The 21537-nt window shown below is 40.9% G+C and overlaps 1 protein-coding gene across 1 annotated transcript; it reads right to left on the minus strand.

The window, feature by feature from the left end:
- Positions 1-933: 933 nt before the first annotated feature.
- Positions 934-19135, minus strand: LOC114763431 (feline leukemia virus subgroup C receptor-related protein 2-like). The gene is made up of 10 exons (XM_028953130.1): positions 18173-19135; positions 14619-14760; positions 9786-9926; positions 9452-9519; positions 9236-9339; positions 8553-8663; positions 7859-7964; positions 7434-7545; positions 6330-6385; positions 934-2276 (listed from the first exon to the last, which is right to left on the minus strand). The coding sequence occupies exons 1-10, from the start codon at positions 18695-18697 to the stop codon at positions 2208-2210; spliced, it is 1434 nt and encodes a 477-aa protein (XP_028808963.1). The 5' UTR covers positions 18698-19135; the 3' UTR covers positions 934-2207.
- Between the last annotated feature and the right edge of the window lie 2402 nt (positions 19136-21537).

The raw sequence follows: 21537 nt of genomic DNA on the forward strand, positions 1-21537 counted from the left end.
ACCTGATCTGAACCCCATTGAGAACCTGTGGTCCATCATCAAATGTGAGATTTACAAGGAGGGAAAACAGTACACCTCTCTGAACAGTGTCTGGGAGGCTGTGGTTGCTGCTGCACGCAATGTTGATGATGAACAGATCAAAACACTGACAGAATCCATGGATGGCAGGCTTTTGAGTGTCCTTGCAAAGAAAGGTGGCTATATTGGTCGCTGATTTGTTTTTGTTTTGTTTTTGAATGTCAGAAATGTATATTTGTGAATGTGGAGATGTTATATTGGTTTCACTGGTAAAAATAAATAATTGAAATGGGTATATATTTGTTTTTTGTTAAGTTGCCTAATAATTATGCACAGTAATAGTCACCTGCACACACAGATATCCCCCCTTCTAAAAACATTCAGCTTTGATATTAATGAGTTTTTTGGGTTCATTGAGAACATGGTTGTTGTTCAATAATAAAATTATTCCACAAAAATACAACTTGCCTAATAATTCTGCACTCCCTGTATACTTGAACGAGCATTAAGGATTATTGATATGTTGCCGACCCCTAGCTGTGTGTTATTTTGTTAGACTGACAAAAATGTGAGGGTTGCACTAACATTTGTGAGATACTGAATTGTATGCATATTAGTTATATGCAATGATTCTTGTACAGGCTGCAGCAGTATTCTGGAAGTAGTGTTACAATGATTTCAATTTGTTACAATGTTTCTCCACTGGATGGTGCTGTGGGTTTATTTTGCTAAATTATATCATTCAAATCATGAATTTGAAAATGTTATTTGACTATGCATGCAGCTTTAGTTTTACTGCTTATTGTTTCCCCACCAGAAACATCCCCCAATATTGCCTTAATATATGCATCATAATGTACAGTATGAAAAACGTGATATTGTGTGACACTGTAAATAACAATGACGCCCAAAAAATGACATCAGGACTGGAATTCATGTTGGAATCAGCAGTCTGTCTGACAAGCCATAATTTCAATGGTGTTTCAGTTTACAGACAGTAACTTGTTTAATAAAAGAAATTGAATTAATTACACAATATGAAAAACTTGGTTCAATTGCATTCACTCACTCACTTTCCTAAGCAGGGACATGGATAGCCAATCCGGGGTGATTTGGCACAGGGCGGACACACACACACACACACACACACACACACTTGCATACACACAGCCCACTTGTTCTGCTGCAGTTTCACCATTGAAAAGTGGCACAACACAGAAGTCCATTACAAGAGAGCATGTTTACAGTGCTAAACCACACACAGAATCGAAATAACACTTTGCCCCTCATAATACTGTGTTAATCAGATTCCATATAAAAATACTGTTGATTGTATTCAAGATTGCAGATTGGCATCAAATATAATATTTAATAACAAACTAAATATCGTCAATGTACTTAGTGGTAAATTCATTATTCCAGCGCTTCATGTCACTACAGTCATTCTCCAGTTGTAAAATATGATGGCATAAAAGGTCTTCACGGTTCCACAGTGAATTTTCCACACAAACACAGGCAATTATACACAAAAGCAGTTCAAACAAAAGTTTCCTCTTTTACACCTTTGTTCTGTGGAGACGACTAGGAAATGCATCTCTTTATGTTCAGAATGTCTACAGCTTGGTTCTTGTTACAAAGTCACCTGTCCAAACAATGGTGTCCAGGACATCCTGTTTGTAAGAATTATGTCATGAAAGTGACACAGGACCTGCTTCATCACAAAAATATCAAATGCAATGACAGGATGCATTAAAATGAGTGTGTGCGTGGGGTTGTATTAAGTTCAGTGGGGTGTACAGTACACTTGTACCAGGCCATACATAACACCTGAATAATGACATTTTTCTAGGCTCCAATTTAAAAGGCACATTTAGTGTTTTTCTCCCATGGAATCATATAGTGCAGAGTGAAAATGCCAGAGGCGGCAACAATGGCAGAGGACAACTTTACTGTCTTTACAATCAAATACTGTAAAGACAGTAAAGTTGTCCTCTGCCATTGTTGCATGCTAGTTGTCCTTGTGCAGATTGCATGCCAGAGTGACCAGTGACAGGTGTCCGTGTGACAGGAGGGAATGTGGAGAAGCACAAGTGAAGAGCAGGTGGGCTAACTGCATTGGTGTCACGGTTGATTTTAACCAAGGGTGGGGTGGGGTGTAAGGGATAGTGGGTAAGGGGGGTGGTGGGTGATCAAGATTGTGACGAGTTGATCAGGGATGTGGCACCGTAGTCTTGACTGTCCTGCTTCGAATCTGCCGCCTGTGGGAACGAGAGGTGCAACAGCTGGGTGTCAAAATGCAGTGTGGACATGAAGGCAGGGAGAGGATGAGGAAGGTGAAGAAAGAAGAATGGGCACAATCAGACATCATAGTCGTTTTCCTAAAGACGCCACTGCTGTGGAACTGGTAGAATATACAGATATACACTACAGGCCAAAGGTTTGGACACACCTTGTCATTCAATGTGTTTTCTTTATCTTCATGACCATTTACGTTGGTAGATTCTCACTGAAGGCATCAAAACTATGAATGAACACAAGTGGAGTTCTGTACTTAACAAAAAGTGGAGACCTGGACTCCACAGTCACCGGACCTGAACCCAATCCAGATGGTTTGGGGTGAGCTGGACCAACAAGTGCTAAACACCTCTGGGACACTCTCTTCAAGACTGTTGGAGAAGCATTTCAGGTGACGACCTCTTGAAGCTCATGGAGAGAATGCCAAGAGTGTGCAAAGCAGTAATCAGAGCAAAGAAACTAGAATATAAAACATGTTTTCACTTATTTCACCTTTTTTTGTTAAGTACAGAACTCCACATGTGTTCATTCATAGTTTTGATGCCTTCAGTGAGAATCTACCAAACGTAAATGGTCATTAAAATAAAGAAAACTCATTAAATGGGAAGGTGTCCAAACTACTGTATATTAATATACATTAAACATGTAAAATGAATCACACTGATGATCCAGTTTTAATGGGTCCTGTCAAGGGGAGTGTGTATTAGACACCAAAATGGTCATTGGATCATCAGAATCAGATCCTGGAGGAGTGGAATGCACAGTATCTGACAAAAGGGACGACCCCTCACTTTTTAATGAAATCTTTCCTCGGGACTACACTGAGGGTATGACACTTTGAACCAATGTAAATTAGTCAGTGTACAGTTTGTATAAAATTACTAAACACACAGCTATTAATGTCTAAACCACTGGCAACAAAAGTGTGTCCATCCCTTTGTGAAAATTACAAGGTCTCAGGAGTGAATGAGGAGCAGGTGCATTCACACTCTCTCATTCATATTATAGTATCATATTCTGAGTGTAGTCCCAAGGTAAGACAAAAATGTGAGGGGTGCAAATGTGAGATTGCTTCAGGATCTATCACAGGAGGCACTGTGATGCAGTGTGATTGACACTTGTGATGTGATGTGTATTTGATTTTGAGTTCTTCCCTCAGCCTCTGGGCTCTTGAATGACATCGCCGTGCCCAAGTTGAAGCTTGTTCATGAACATGCTGAACTGGAAGATGACTGTGATCTACATCAGGGGCTGTTAATACTGTATTAACTAAGGTTAACTAAAGTACTGTATTAACACAACATTGTTGTGTGGCGCACACACACAGTGCATCCGGAAAGTATTGTGTTACTTTTTCTACATTTTACTCCACAAGCCTGGCACACCTTTCACTTGGCCGGTTTGGCCCATTCCTCTTTGCAGCACCTCTCAAGCTCCATCAGGTTGGATGGGAAGTGTCTGTGCACAGCCATTTTAAGATCTCTCCAGAGAGGTTCAATTGGATTTAAGCCCGGGATCTGGCTGGATCCCCACAGCATGATGCTGCCACCACCATGCTTTACTGTAGAGATGGTATTGACCTGGTGATGAGTTGCGCCTGGTTTCCTCCAAACATAACACCTGGCATTCACACCAGAGAATTTTGTTTCTCATGGTCTGAGAGACCTTCAGATGGCTTCCATCTGGCCACTCTACCATACAGGCCTGATTGGTAGATGGTTGTCCTTCTAGGAGGTTCTCCTTGGTCCACAGAGGACCTCTGAAGCTCTAATAGCCCTTCTCCCCTGATTGCTCAGTTAAGTCCTGGTATGTCTTCCACATAAGCATGATAAAGGCCACTGGGTTCATTGGGACCTTCAAAGCAGCAGATTTTTTTCTGTAACCTTCCCCTGATTTGTGCCTCGAGACAATCCTGTCTCAGAGGTCTACACGGACAATTCCTTTGACTTCATGCTTGGTTTATGCTCTGACATAAACTGTCAACTGTGGCACTTTTATATAGACAGAGGTGTGCCTTTCCAAATGATATTCAATCAACCTTTTTCACAGGTGGAATCAAAATAAGCTACAGAAACATATCAAGGATGACCAGGGGAAATAGAAAGCACTCAGCTCAATTTTGAGTTTCATGGCAAAGGCTGTGAATATTTATGTAAATGTGATTTTTTATTTTTAAAGTTTACCTCAAGTAAACATGACAAGCAGTCATTATGGGGTGTTGTGTGTAGAATCTTGAGAAAAAATCATTTTGGAACAAGGCTGTAACATAACAGAATGTGGAAAAAGTGAAGCACTGTGAATACTTTCCAGATGCAGCCGTGTGTGTATTTCTGTCTGTTATTAGTACTATTATGTCTGTTATTAGTACTGTTAACATCCCGTGGACCTGTGAGTGGAGGAAAAAAGTGTACGTGTGTGCCGACATGCCACCCATAGGACTGTCTCTGTTATGCACATTGCCCTATAGGGGTGAGAAATGTTTCATGCATGAATTTGCCCTTGTCCTTGCTCCTCGCAACTGTGGTTTTCACTATTGGGAATATTGGTAAAAATTATAAATTGAGATATTGACCCTTTTTGTATTTAATTGCATGTCCTCTGGTTTATTGGCAGCATTGTCAGTACTGCTATTCCCCCAGACTTGTTTCTCCCTGACCCACACCATGGGGTATGTCACAGTATTCATGTGGTTTGAGAAAAATAAATAAGAGTTCAAAATGTTGACTTGACCTCCAAATTTCTCTGGTCTCAGTCTGAGTTTGACCCGCTTGCAAAAAATAAAAAATTAAATAAAATATAGCAAACTGCAGAAGAAGCCTTTCTCTAAGCAGGTGGCAAAACAAATGGAGTCTTTGTAAATTCAGCATGTACATGTTCTGTCACTTGTTCTGTGACTGAATCAAACATTGTCCAACATTCTGTCCTCTGTTGGTGGTCTTTATGTATGGTATGTGCACAGATTATCATTTCCATTATCATATTCCATTATTAATAACATAAGTTTGTTAAATTAAAGCAATTGTATTTGTTAAACACTGCAGCACAGCACACGGTGCACACAACAAAATGTGTCCTCTGCATTTAACCCATCACCTTAGTGAGCAGTGGGCAGCCATGAAAAGCACCCAGGGAGCAGTGTGTGGGGATGGTACTTTGCTCAGTGGCACCTCAGTGGCACCTTGGCAGCTCGAGATTTGAACTGGCAACCTTCCAATTACAGGATGTGTACTTGGGGTGGTGTACTTTCCTTTCTACTATCTAAAAGTAAAGTTTTATTTCAATAAATGTTCTTTTTTTTAAACAAGATTTACTGTTTCTTCACTTTTTTCCTACATATAGAAGATTGTTACTCTTTGCAGTGGTGATTTATGAGACAGGAAAGGGAGAACTGATTTGAGAAAAACATAGGAATCAGGGAGTGAGCAATTGAAATGTGTTCTATCATGAGAAATAAAAACCTGATAAACAATTGATGTTGTTACATTATTTTGGCTTATATTAAGGTAATTGCCAAATATCACTGAACTTGCAAGAATTGCAGGATACAGCACATCTACAACCAAAGGTCTCCTTAGAATAGCTCTATGGGTGATGAAAGATCGTAGCTCACAGTATAATTCTTGAAATGAAAGCTTATGTGGCTCTTTTGACAGTGAAAGTGAAAGACAGTGATAAATGCTGTAAATGTAAATGAAAGTGATTAGTTGTAAAGTGACACACCACAGTATAGCACACAGTGAAATTTGTCCTCTGCTTTTAACCCAGTGAGAGTTGAGTACCCAGGGAGTGGCACCTTGGGAGTTCGGGATGTGAACCAGTGACCCTTTGTTTACGACTCCGCTTCTTTAGGCACTAGGCTCTACATCTCATATCTCATACAATACAACTATACAATATTTTGTAGCTATAAAATTATCGTAAACATCGATACAGCTATGAACAACAAAACACACACAGTAATAAGAACACACACACCAGACTGACTGGATCACCCCCAAACATTTCTTTGTACTTACTGTTGCCCTGGCCAGCTGGTTTGCCCGTTGTCTTCTGAGGTCTGATCTGATTAAGCCTGAAAGAGGAAGGGGAACATCGCTAATCACACCATCCTCTTCACCACCCTACGCCAAAAAAAGGCCTCAGAGTGCTGTGCCTTTGGCGTGCTTCTCTGGAAGACTAAATTAGTGCAGAGACGGCATGAATCACCAGGACGAAAGAAGCTGACAGCTGAAAGCAGGTGTGCAGGTAGGTGAGGTCTGGAGGCCAGGGACAGCATAAAATAAGATAAGATAAGATATGATAAGATCAACCTTTATTAGTCGCACAAGTGGGAAATTGCATTTGTTACGGCAGAAAGTGGATAGAAACAGAAGTAATAGCAGCAAAAACAGAGGTAAATAGCCGCAAAAAAATAAATATGTATATGTATATATCAACAAATGTAAAATTGAGATCTACACATGTGCAATGGGTAAAGTAATGGGTAAAATGGGTGAAGAGCAATGGTACACCAGTACAGTTGATAATTACCGTGATGTATTTGAAGTGTGTGTTTGTTTGTCTGTGTGTGTGTGTGGTCAACGGTGAGGTCTTTGTTATAAAAATATGATTTTATGGAGTATTATATACATTTAACACTACTGTATGTTGTACTGTATGCTTACTTATGTAAAGCAGAACTGTGGATGTAGGTTCAACTATGCATACGCTACTGCTTAGTCAATGAATACGTTAAGAGACTTGTGATCGTATAAACATTCCTACTGGCATCAATATGATGAGTATACCGAATTAGTGTCAATCGTTTTTTTAAAGTCAATTAAAGGAATATAGTTTGCACAAATGTCAGGATTTGTGTTTCAGGGTCCAGAAATGTATCCATTTCATTGTCAGACCATGTCACCCAATCAAACGAACAGTAAGATTTAACTTTGTTCTCCATTAAAATGCTAAGCTGAACAAGCAAAAATATCTATGTATATTCAAGACATGCAAATGTTGTTTTGTGGTGTGTCCAAGGTACCCTATTCACTACAGTTTTAATTTTTACCACAAGGTGATGTAACTGGTTTATCATTTATGTGTGTGGTTACCCAGTCCAGTCCAGTGGTGCAATGTACCTGTAATGATACTGCCTATGAGAAGGAAGACACAGAGGAAGATGTTCCCTGCTAACGTCCCATAGGTTTCCATTATCTTTCCCTGACAAATAGTGAATATGATGCCAAAAACCTGCAGGGAGACAAACACATGCATTCATATAGCTGGACAATACAGACAGATTTTTTATCCACAATTTTGAAACGGTTCCAATAATTTTGTCCAGCCTACTTTAAAAAACGTTTTTAAAGTTTTATGTCAAATTAGCTTTTTTTCCTCCTGTTTTTGTTTTGTTCCAATACACACAAAGGGAATAAACATGTGCTAATGCAATACTTTTCTGGTATAATATTGTGTAGTGATGACTATTCACACCATCAGGCCATCACTTAAGTGTCACAACATGCGCATACACGCACACACAAACACAGAGATTTTCACATACCTGAGCCGAGCAGTTGAGCATTCCAGATGATGTGCCTTCAGACTCTGGGTATGTCAGTTCAACAGCAAACTCAAAACCCAAGGGCAGATATCCAGTCATGAAGAACCTTAAAACAAAAGCTTTATATGAGGAATAGGAAATGTACAAAATGAGCACAATGAACTTGTATTAAATGTTACCCTATAGCAGCAGTTCACTGCTATAAATGGGCTCATCCCACATCTAGTATTGGCTTTGCGATTTTAGCAGAATATGGACCTGTTGCTGTGCACTGCTTCCCTATGAAAAGTTTTTACAGCTTTGTATTTAAAAATATTCTATAAATTATATAATGTTCGACAAATATATTAATGATTAGATATTATATTTCAAACAAGAAAACAAAGAAAGTGGCTTGAGGCCACAGCTGGTAATTTGGCCTGGTCCAGATCTGCAGAGTTCCATAAAATCCTGGGGTCTCACATTCCACGCAAACTAAGTTGGACCTTACATTTAATTCTTTTTTTTTTTTAACCTCAAAAATGCAGTTTTTACTGTTTAATACATGTAAATACTTGTAAAATTGTAGAATCGAATTCATTCTACTCCTAGGGCAACACTTGTTGTCTCTTACTCAAGGAAACAATCTTAAGTGGTTTATAGGGTACAGTCATAGCTCAAATTCTCGATCCAGACTTTGCTTTAGATTTCTCACCCCAGAGTTCCGGCAGTGATGAACACCACCCACAGGTAACCCAGATTCAGCGTGCACGCATACACAACCATCCCCAGCAAGGACATGAGGTACACGGCTAGAGTGGTCTGCCTGTAGATTGAAGAGAAATGTTCATAATCATAAGTACGTTCATAATCATAATGTTTTTTTTGCCACAGGGCAGTGAACACAGCAAGTCTCACATGACTAAACATTCTGAGCTGAGCAAGACCAACGAAGCACGCTGATTTATAATGTTATCTAAATCTGATGTCTGATTAATCAGCTCAGAGATCAATAGAACATTTTACATTTACATTTACAGCATTTTTCAGATGCGCTTATCCAGAGCGACTTACAATCAGTAGTTACAGGGACAGTCCCCCCCTGGAGCAATTTAGAAATAAGTGTCTTGCTCAGAAACACAATGGTACCAAGTGGGATTAGAACCTGGGTCTTCTGGTTCCCGGTGTTACCCGGTAGGCTACTACCATCCTACCGTACTACCGTGACCTTGACATTGGTCAAGGTCACGTAGAACAAATCTTTCAGTGTTAAAATGGACCTTCTGTCTGATGGACCTTCAGATGATGTTGCTTCACCTTCCATTGTCAGTGGATTTAACGCTGTGCCCGACTGTTGAATGCTTTCACCTCAGAGAGTTGATCAAAAGGAAGTCTCACTTGTATGTTTTTGTCTTGTCCAGCCAGATCCCACAGATCAAGGAGCCCACCATACCAGCAATGATGATGGTGAGTCCAATCCTTCCCGCGTTCACTTCTTGACCCTAAAGAATACCCGTGTTACAAAGGCAGGGATCATCTTTGCTGCCCTTTATCTTCAATATAATAATCATTAATTTAAAAATCTGTGCAGGACAGTCTTTTTTTGGGTCATACTGGATAGTGTGCAATGATCATCTGGTTGAGGAGTGTGCCAACAGCATAGAAGCATCCAACATTAAGTCCTTCGGGAAAGGAGGAAAAGAAGAGAATAAAGCAAAGAAAATGTAAAGCATAACATTAAATACAATCACAAATCTGTCCATCTAATTTCCATGTCCCCCTTTAAAACAGAAGATTTGCAAATCTGATTTATTTAGCCACAATAGAAACTGGATATGAACATTTATCCCGGCAAAATAAATAATAGATTCTGTACATCAAAAGCATACAATTTGACTTTCTAAATGATTCGTGATATACAAATAAGAGTAATAAAGTGAGGACACACCATAGCTGATGATGAGCAATATGAAGGGTTTATTACGGGCCAGCCGCACAATAGAGGCCATGTAGGAGTATTCCCCTGGTGGGATGCAGCGGGCTGCAGCCTGGGCCTGAGTAGGTGGGAGATCTGGTCTTTCCTGGAACACTGGATAAGAGGGAAACGAAAAGCAGTGTTGCCAGATCCTAAACGATGGAGCAGTTTAAAATGATCATACACACATTTTGATGTTGCTCAGAAAATCATCACAGACTCTGCCTATTATAGCGTATAATGCATATTTTACCTACAGAACATTTGTAAAAACCACCTCTGGGCAGAACATCGCTGGCTACCTGTGTGGAGTGCAGCATGAGTCCTGATATTGAACAGCCCAAAATATCATTTACACATTATAACATTGGCAGGAAGCTTTACTGTTTAAATCACCCAGTAAAACTGGGGTCTTTCACCCATTTATTACTGTAAGTCTGATGGCAATGTTCTTGCATTCTGCGTCTCATCGGTGTTTACTTCATCACCACACGCTACATCTAGGGCGTCAAATCCAAATGAGATCAGATTCGGCAAAGCAACTGACGCACTGCATTATGAGATCTGTAGTTTGTGTAATATCAGTGCTTCATATCGCCGGGCCGTTATATTAGATCTATATTAAATGATCTTGCGGGCCGGATGTAATTGTACGTTTGCGAGTTTCACACCTATGTGCTACATTGTGCAATGATTGGCTGTAAAGCTAACTGTGTGTTAACAAGCCAAGCATGGATACACAGACAGATGATCTGTACCCTGTTGTGCTAATGAACTAGGAAGGGGTAAAATCCTCATACATTATGCAATTTTGTGGAATTATTGGTTGATACGTTGTAGAGAGGGTAAAATCATTGTACAAATACGATTAACATGTGGCAACACTGATGAGATTGATTGTCTGGCTACGAAGGGACCTTGTCAAGGTGTGGGACACATCATTCATAGGCTAAAAACCTTAATGCTTGTCATGATAGAAAAGTGTCAGAAGACAAAGAGCAGCACTGTTTGTCAAGTATGGCATTCAGATTGACTATATTTGACATGCTGTGTCAGAGGAACATGGTTTGAGGAACATGACCTTTAAAGATGATGATAAGGCATTCTCCAGGTTTGTTCTTGCATCTTAGTACAGGTCATCTTCTGTACCAACTGTGTTGGACACAAAGGACCCAGGACTGGAGATGAGAGTTTCTAATCTGAAAAAGCAGAGCCACGGCGGTCAGCCTGCGGGGATGCTGACATTCCTCTTGACCTTATCTGGTCTTGGACAGCACAGATGTCTTTATTTATGATTGTGAGTGGAGATTATGGGTAGTATGTTTGGAGTTATGTTTGACCTTCACCCTGTCCTACAGAGATTTGGAGTGCCTAGTGATCAGATGTGACCTACTTTCATTATTTTCAGTTCGAATATCAGCTCCACTCATTGTCCATCGTCTATCCAGTTTCTGATTCTGGAAACTCTGCTATTTTCATTTTATTAGATTTGACTGCTGCATGGGATTTTATGGGCACGTCTAAAGCACTGTGTAGACATTAGAGATACAGCCCTTGCTTGTTCCCGATCATACCTAACTGGTCGAAGTTCTCAGCTACTGCTTTCCTCACATCTGGCTCTATCTCATCCCATTTTATTTTTACTTTACATACTGCCATTGGGGTCAATATTCAGATAACACAACATTGCTTTTCATTGCAATGCAGATGATCTACATTAAAAACTATTAGTAATTATTTTATCGAGTCCCTTGTCAAGTGCTTAAATGAAATTAGAGCCTGGAAAAGCAAAAAAAATGTTTAAATCTTAATGACAACAAGACTGAATTTATTTTATTATGACATAACAAGAACGATCCCTCTGCATTTTTGGGTTCCTTGTCACAATATTTCAAGACACCCGTACGAAATCTTTGATTGTGACCTTTGATAGTGCTTTTACATTTGATAAACAAGTGAGCTCAGCCATAAAAACAAGTTTTTTATCAATTAAGGACGATATCCAAGGTCAAAGGTTATTTTCCACCTGGAGAGCTGGAGCAGGTAATCCATGCATTTATCTCCTCACGGCTGGATTACTGTAATTCATTATACTTTTGGTATAACTTAACCCATCAACTGCTACTAGTGTAGAGCGCAGTGGCTCATCTGCTCACTGGCAAGCTTCATTGGTTACCAGTGAAGTTTAGGATAGAGTTTAAGAGTTGCTAATTGCTTTTAAAGCTCTTAACGGGTCAGCGCCTCATTTCCTTTGTGACCTTCTCCACATCTACAGCCCTGCAAAACAACTGATCAGTCATCTGAACAGCTGCTCTTGACCATCCCTAAGACTAGGTTGAAGACTCATGGAGATACGGCCTTTAGGGTTGCTGTGGAACAACTTTAGATCTGCTCCCACTCTAGAGGTTTTTAAAAAAAGGTTAAAAACTCACCTTTTCTTTTTAGTTAGAAATGGGTAAGGTGCAATGTTTATTGAAGGTTTTGGTACTTTATGTCCTGTGTTTATGTTTTATTTTTTGTTTTTTTATTATTTTGTGTTCTGATTTTTTTATAATTACTTGTATTTATTCTTAGCTGTCATTTTATGTACATTACTTTGTACAGCACCTTGGTCAACTGGTTGTTTAAAGGTGCTCTATAAATAAACTGAATTTGAGAAACGATCAGACAGATTATCAGGCCATATTTTACATTCATAATTCAGTAGATTTTTTTTTCTAATAAAACAAGTCATAGAAAGTGTTCTTATTAATGGACAATGAATTAGTTTAAACTTAAGCTGAATAAATAAATGGTTGTAATAGATAAAAAAAAGGAAAACATATCATCAGCAATTCTAGTCCAGGTCAAGGGGAGGTTTAACTTCAACAATTCCATTCTTTCCTATGTGAGCAATGTGAGATGTGTGCTCAGGCCTCCCAGAGGGTTGAGAGATTTGACTTAGTACCACAGATGGCCCAGCCACCACAGTAACAGATGGCCCAACAGGCACCTCCTGATGCAGTCCAACAGGCTGACATTTGGTCATAACATGAGACCAAAAAGTCCAAAAATGTTCATCTTCTTTCATACTTTAATATTTGTCATCAAAGCATTTAATTTGAGGGGTTGTTGTAATGGCTGAAATCATCCCAATGTGGTCAGATTACAGTTGAGGTCATAAGGTTATAATATAAAGGCTTCAATTGTTTTATTACATTAAAACCGACCATGAAAAAACACACATTGATTTATCTTTACTGCCTGGCTTAAAAGATAAGCGTTCACCATGAATGTTGCAATACCAACTACTGTGTAAATATTGCACCACTGTGCTTCCTTCTTCAACGTCTGGGATTTTATTTTGCCTTAGGGAAAATGAATAGATTGAAATTGGATTTCTTCTGGTGGCCTTATTTTTAAACCAAGAAATTGAAGACAATGATCCACTTGTTGGGACGTCTTTGTCTATGGACCTTTGTTCATAGTAGTACACTGTACTGCATTGTGTGAAACACTGGCTATACACTGTTTAGTTCTGAGTCCCTGTGAGGAATATCTGAAATGAGAAAATAAAAGATATATTCTTGTGGATGGCAGATTATACATGCACTGTAACAGTTCTCAAATTTCAGTGTGGCATTGTGCACATTTTTCTCAATCTCACAATCTCGAATCTTTACTCCATCGCACAATCTCAAAGCAGCAAATGGCATTTTGGCTTAAAGTTCAGAAATATTGCCTTATTCTCTAACTGAGGACTGGTCAATGTATTTCGATTGAGAATGAATTTAATCTGACACTACCAGCCCAGCAATATGGATATTGGTGTACAGCAGGCAATATAGCACCAGCAGCATTGTTTGAATGCCAGTCTTTTCTTGGTGGCATTTTACAGATGGAAACAAGGCCATCTATTTAAAAAAAAAAAAGGTTTTCAAAGCCAACACCTTCAAAAGTATTCAGTGGCAAATGTGAATCATGTCATGTCATATTTGACTACATAATTGGTGATTCTTTTCCCAGTTTGTTCTTCTTTAGGACTAACATACCGTTCCAGTTTATGATTTACCACCATTGATTGATGTGAATAACAGTGTTCATGTCATTTGGAAGCACAACATCAGAAGTGTCAGGATTTGAGTGACGTTCCAGTCTGCAATAATCAGGACCAACCAAAAGTGGTCCAAAGAAGGAAAAAGTTCATGTTGGTTTTGGCAGAAAGATGTCTAGGGCTCCATAGCTATATGGGAACCTATACTGACCCGAGGGCACTGACTTTTTTTAATTATCAGAACTGCTGCATGGAACAATGGAAGAAGGTCTCAAAGTCTGGTCATGTGGATGGCTGACTGTGTATCTGTGTGTGTCGTAACCTGGAGAAGACATAGTACCAGGATGCAGTACTTTCCTTCAAGGAAAAAGTATTCCCTGGTGACAGAGCCCTCTTTGAGCAGGATGATGTGCCCTGTCACGCTTCAAAAATGGTTCAACAATAGTTTGACATGGCCTCCAAATTCTCAAGAACTCAGCAGAGTCGAGCATATGTCAGATGCCCTGGAAAACAAGCCCAATCCACGGAGGCACCACCTCGGAACCTACAGAACTTAAACAATCTGCTACTGACACCTTGGTGCCACAGCATGCTTTCAGAGCTTTAGTGGATTCCTCAACAAACCAGGGCTGCTTCAGAAGAAAAAGGGGCAGCAGGGCATAAAGTAGTACATGGTCAGTGTATATAAATATGCATTCTACGGAATTGAAGGCATGGTGACTTATACAAAGCTTGGTAATAAGACTATTTCTTGTAAGAGGAGTCTTACTTACCAATGACAACCAGGATGAAGAGCAGAGTAGCCACACCCGCAGTGATGAAGAACATGATCCTGATGTGGTATGCCAGTTCATCTATGTCTCCCACATTGGGCACAAGAATGGGTGGCACCAAGAAACCAATAGCTATGCCCAACTACAAGGAAATCAGAGAACACACGGAATTGTCAACTATAAGCAAAGCAGATGGTTTTAACCAGAATGGAACTGGAACTATTTTAATGTAAACACTACACCAGAGGTTATAAACCATTTCTGCAAAGGCAGAACCACATTCAGTATTGTGGAACAGATGTAGCGTAATTGAGGGAGATTGAGGATTGTGTTGTTATACTGTTCTACATAATCACGAGAAAATGATTTTTTAAAGTATATGGTTATGTTAGAGTAGCCAGTCAGACAGTCTGGGGACAGTTTCAAAATGTAACATTTAGTTATTCTTTATGTGTATGTTTTTGTGTGTATGTGTCATTAACTTTTCCACTTCCAAATGTATTTATTTCTGAATAATAGTCACATAAAGTAAGGTGATTTAATATAAGCAGTACATCACCCACTAAACACCCACTAGTAGGTGGTCAGTGTGAAAATGTGACTGATTGGCTAGAGTGTCAAATTATTAATCTCGACATTGTCCAAATATATAACTACATCAGTCTGTCTGGTATCAAAACTAGATCTATTACACATTCTGTGGAATATTGCAAGAAGTCTTTAAGGTGAAACCGGCCTGATGAAAATGCAGAAGTGTGTGAATGTGCAACAAGATCTCACATGAGTGCATCATGTGCACCAGCAGGGATGCTGTCAGCACTTTTCTACAGGGAGTCTTTCCGAGTAAAGCCGTAAGTCAGCATTATGCCATCATACCTTCTAACAGTAAATCAGTCGGGAGGTCTTTTAGGAAATAATGAGCAACAGAATTACATAAGTGTTCTCTGTCTACTGTCATTGTAAGATTAACAGAACCTGTTGTATGACAGCTAGTCACATGACAGCACTATAAGGACAAGTGCCTTAAGGACAAATGGGTCGAAACTGGCATGTTTTAATCAAATTCACTGATTTGGGTATCTTTTATATAAACAATATAAGCAAACATGAAAATCAGGCTTTCATGAGAACTGTGGAAGTCAATCCTCATATTGGCCCACAAAAATGTATTACTATGGATTATCAGTGATGCTTATTTCAGCTCAGAGTCATATTTACAGCTACCCACTTCACTTTCACTCTTTATTTTTTAAGGGTGTGTCCTTTATCCATTGCTCCAGGTTAAGATTAACCTCACGTAACAAGTGACTTTCTTATGGCCACTCAGCGGTTTCCTCCAAATCCTGTATGTTCTTGTTGTTGTCTGTGAACTCACATCCTTTGTCTACCATTTGACTTCACCAAAACTGATCTTCGATCACGGCCAACCATCATTACCGTTGTTTCTAGATTCATACAAAATTTAAGATTGCTCCCCACTATCCTTCCAGGTTTTTATAATGGACAGTTTTTGAACCCAATTAACTGTATATTTCAGCAGTCTCCTTTGTTGTTTTATTAGTGTGAAACAGGCCAATAATGTGATGCTCCTGAAACACTGTCACATGTTAACATTTACTGCCTCAAATAACATGTTGGCACCCGAAACATATTAATAACCTTTTTTGGCAGGGCAGTACATCATTAATCCTAATCCTTTTAAGGTTATTTTAGGGTCAAAACCATCATAAGTAGAGTTACTCCTTCAGGAGCTACACCGTTATCTGTGGGTAATATTAATTATCTGCCCAAATCTATTTAAAACCATAAAAATCTATTAAAATAATTACAGCAGCAGCCAACTGCACTTTCATTGGGCCATTGTAGGGGATATTGTTGTTGTGTGACAATTGGAACATTCGTTCATGTAAAATTCACTACTAATATAATATAAATATAATTCTTGAATTAAAATATGGAACCATGAACAAGGTGCAAGAAGAAGGGAGTAGACAGAAGCCCATGCCCACTATTGCCAAATGAAAGGGCATGCATGATAGGTGTCAATCATCATCACGAATCATAATGAAAATTATGATGCTCAATTATGTATGATTAAAAACTAAACGAATCAGAAAGACTGTCAGCTAGAAATTTATGTCGGTAGTGTGTTGGAAAACTTCTGCATACTTCATAAGCATCATCACACTTATTTTTAGTATGGGGGTCTAGCCATTATTAATAATGACTAAACTAACTCCAACTTTGGACTACATTAGTAATGGTAATAGCACACAGTGGGTAACAAACTCACCTATGCGAGTGCAGGTATGAACAGGTAAATGTACCAGAGGGTCACCACAGCCACCACCACTGTAACAGCTTTTCAAATGGACCAGTAGCATTATAGAGGACATGCAATGTATACCATGCCATTGGACTAAAACCTACTCTGCACTATCCATTAGTTCCAAACATGGACAGATGCTCTATACTATACTTTGGACATTTCCACCACTACATTTGTTGGACTTTTTTTCTTATCTTGGACAAATCATCACTGACCCTGCAGGCTCACTCTATACCCACAAACTCTGACCATGGCTGCCCACTGTTCACCAAGGGTGAGGGGTTAAATGCAGAGGACAAATTTCACTGTGTGCACAGTGTGCTGTGCTGCTGTGTATCACAAGTGATGCTTTACTTTGTATGATTTGGGGCTAGATAAGAAATAATTGATGTTGTTGTCTTTGTGCTCCATTTGTTTGTAAGTCGCTCTGGATGAAAGTATTGTCTAAATGTAATGCAATGTGCCCAAAACTGACCTAATCCATCATACAGCCCCAGTGAGGTGAGGACCATTAGGCTGGTTAAATCAGTGAGGTGAGGTGAGGACCATTAGGCTGGATAGATCAGTGAAGTGAGGACCATTAGGCTGGATAGATCAGTGAGGTGAGGACCATTAGGCTGGTTAAATCAGTGAGGTGAGGACCATTAGGCTGGTTAAATCAGTGAGGTGAGGACCATTAGGCAGGTTAAATCAGTGAGGTGAGGACCATTAGGCTGGATAGATCAGTGAAGTGAGGACCATTAGGCTGGATAGATCAGTGAAGTGAGGACCATTAGGCTGGTTAAATCAGTGAGGTGAGGACCATTAGGCTGGATAGATCAGTGAAGTGAGGACCATTAGGCTGGATAGATCAGTGAAGTGAGGACCATTAGGCTGGTTAGATCAGGGATGCATCTAAATCAGGGGTCACCAACCCCGGTCCTAGAAGGCACCAGTCCTGCTTCTTTTCCATGTTCCACCACACCTCATTCAACTCTAGAATGGAGTGATAATGAGTACTGAGGTTAAATCAGATGTGCCAAATAAAGCTAATCACAAAAAAAGTGCAGGAAAAGTGCCCTCCAGGACCAGGGTTGGTGAGCCCTGATCTAAATAAACAGTGGCAGCGCTGTGAAAAAAACTGCGTAATTACGCACGCTAACGGACCCCTTTCCACGACCATTTGTGCTGTTTGTTGGTTAGTGTGAAGGTGATTTATTCCACTGGGGACGTTTCTGTGCTGTACCTGGTTCCCAAACACCCCGATGGAGCACGCCGTGGACACCTCGTCCGAGCCGAACCACACCGACGCGATGCGGGAGGGCATCCCCAGGATGAACACCTGAGCCAGGGAGCAGGCGAACTGTCCCAGGAAGGTCACAGCGAACAGGTCCTGCCTCACGCTGGCCACCTTGATCCAGGTGCCCACGCAGTTCAGCGCGGTCGCCACCAGCGCGATGACGCGCAGTCCCTTCCTGTCCAGCAGCCAGGTGACGGGGAAGATGAAAGGGATGTAGGTCAGCATGTAGATCATGGACATCCAGTCTACGGTGAAGGAGTCCACGCCGTAGAACCTCGTGACGATGTTGTTGATGATTCCGTACTGGATCCACTGGTACGAGTTGCACAGGGAGTAGGAGCTGAAGAGGAGCACGATCGCCCAGCGCCTCCTGTACAGGCGCGTACCGGGAGCCGAGGGCGTCTGCTGGGGATCGTCGAAGTGCTTCTTCTCCCGAACTTCTCCATCGATGCGGCGCGAAGTGGCGCTCATACTGGCGGGAAGTGGGGGTGAAGTGAGGCGCGTGTCGGGTCTGCACCGTGCGTCTTGAAGGTCCTCCGAGTTAAACTCTAACACGCAGCCCCGTTAATGCTTAGCTAGTTCCATTAGCCTCAGTCAGCTAACGGACAATTTCGGAGTCCTCCGCGTCGCCGTCGGATCGATTCATGGTGAGAAAACCTCCATGACTGATGAAGCTGAGTTGTCACCAGGAACTACGATAAATAGAAAAATATCTTTAAAAAGAAACTGAGACTGCAGAAAAAACTACTAAAATTACATTGCATTTAATTATCACGCGCCTACTGTTAATTTTGACTATTATTATTTTTTCAGCTAGTTTATTTTTATTATTTTTTTGTACAATAAGACAAGGCGCTTCATCGCTGAATAAAGTTGCACGGCTCAAGTAAAGTTGAGCGCAGAAATAAGTTGGAGGGCGGTCCCGGTAGTGGCACGTCACGTGACCCCCACCCCCGAAACTCCACCCAGTTGGCGGCGATCTCGCGGCCGCGCCGCTGCGTCCCGAACGGAGCTGTGTGACACGCGCGCGCGTCCGGGACCGTCCTCGAATTTCAGCCCAGACACGGAATTTACATTAACATTTACATTTATGGCATTTGGCAGACGCCCTTATCCAGAGCGACGCACAACGTGCTTTCAAGTTACCATCGATGAAGAGATCAATTCCGGTTCACTAGGACCCCAACTATGAATACATCTATTTTATTCACTCTGTTGTAGATTCTGTACATACGTTAGACAAGAATAAGGTTACAAGTTCATCTAAATATTCTCTTAATAGGAAGGTCTTGAGCTGCCGTGTGAAGGTGCTCAGTGACTGAGCTGGAAGTTCATTCCACCACCGAGGGGCCAAGACGGAGAAGAGTCTAGATGAATGTCTTCCTTTTACCTTCAGAGATGGAGGGACCAGGCGAGCAGTACTGGAGGCTCGGAGTATACGAGGTGCAGTGCGAGGTGTAATAAGGGCTGTGAGGTAGGATGGTGCTACTCCATGTTTGGCTTTGTAGACCAGCATCAGTATTTAGAACCTGATGTGTGCAGCTACTGGGAGCCAGTGGAGGGAGCGTAGCAGAGGGGTGGTGTGGAGAACTTGGGAAGGTTGAAGATCAGTCGTGCTGCTGTATTTTGTATTAGTTGTAGAGGTCGGATGGTACATAGTGGTAGACCAGCTAGAAGGGAGTGGCAGTAGTCCAGTCGTGAGGTTACTAAGGACTGAACCAGTAGTTGGGTGGCCTGTGTTGACAGATAAGGGCGGATTCGTCTGATATTGTAGAGAAGGAATCTACATGAGCGGGAAAGATTGCTGATGTGAGTCGAGAAGGAGAGTTGGTTGTGACAATTTCTATAAATGTATGTATATATGTAATATATATGTATGTTTGTGTGTGTATATATATATGTATTAATGTTGTTTTGTCATGTTGTAGGTTGAGAAAGAAAATCAAGTCAGCCTGTTTCAACAGATGCTATTTAACTCTGGGAATGGTCTCACTATGGAAAATGCTTTCACTCAAAGACTGAAGTTCTCAAAGACTGACTGTAATGTTTCATCATAGAGGCAACCCTAAAACCCTAAAACACACACACAACCATGCACACACACACACACACACACACACAGTTCTCAGAGGGCTAGTGAATTAAGCTGAATGGGTGGTAGTAGCCTAGTGGGTAACACACTCGCCTATGAACCAGAAGACCCAGGTTCAAATCCCACTTACTACCATTGTGTCCCTGAGCAAGACACTTAACCCTGAGTGTCTCCAGGGTGACTGTCCCTGTACCTACTGGTTGTAAGGTGCCCTGGATAAAGGCGCCTGATAAATGCAGTAAATGTAAAAAGGAATGAACCATGTGAAAGTGAACACAGGACAGTCTAATGTCTATTTGCTTCCTGGTGTCGGATTGCAGGCTGCTTACAACTTCCTCTGCAGTCGTGTGTCCACTTGTTTCACGTTTATGGTGCTTCCTGTCTTTGTCTTTGGTCTTGTCCATGCTACATGTTTTTGTGTGCCGGGGTTGATTAATTTCTGAACCAATTTGATTTTGAAATTGCGTATGATGCCAGGGTCATCATCCAAAAAAGAATCATTTTTATTTAGTCTGGCACTGGGGTGTGCACCTAGTAGTGCATTCAGATAAGCAGAACGTATTATTATTTAGTGATTTTAAAAAAATAAGTATTAAAAGACACTAGGGACTGAGGGTTTTTTCTATAGAGAAAATCTTAATTAATTTAGAGTTCCTCTGAGGTCAATTCAGATCAACCTACATACAGTTGTGGGAGGACTGTGTGAGAAGTGCCCACACACTGCTCACCGGGCGCCTGTCATGGCTGCCCACTGCCTACCAAGGGTGATGGTTAAAAGCCGTTCTGTACTGCAGTGTTTCACAATGACAATCACATCACTTTCACTAATTATAATGATGATGGTCATAATGACAACAACAAGAATAATAATGCTTTTGGCTAACTGATTATAGATCACTGGAATGATCACACGTATAGCTGTGTGAATGTGGTTGAGTGCATATTTAAGAAGTTTGTCTCAGTAGTGTGACTCCCAAACGCAGCACACAGTGCAATTTGTCCTCTGCATTTAACCCATCATCCCGAGTGAGCAGCAGGCAGCCATAACAGGCGTTATGTGTGGGGACGGTGCTTTGCTCAGTGGCACCTTGGCGGATCGGCATTTGAACCGGCAACCTTCTGATTACGGGGCCGCTTCCTTATCCGCTAGGCCACCTCTGCCCCAAATTTCCCTGCCACCTGTTGCACCCTAAAAATGACTGTAGTACATAAAGCAAAA

Source organism: Denticeps clupeoides, chromosome 14 (genome assembly GCF_900700375.1).
Source record: "Denticeps clupeoides chromosome 14, fDenClu1.1, whole genome shotgun sequence".
NCBI classification, from domain to species: Eukaryota; Metazoa; Chordata; class Actinopteri; order Clupeiformes; family Denticipitidae; genus Denticeps; species Denticeps clupeoides.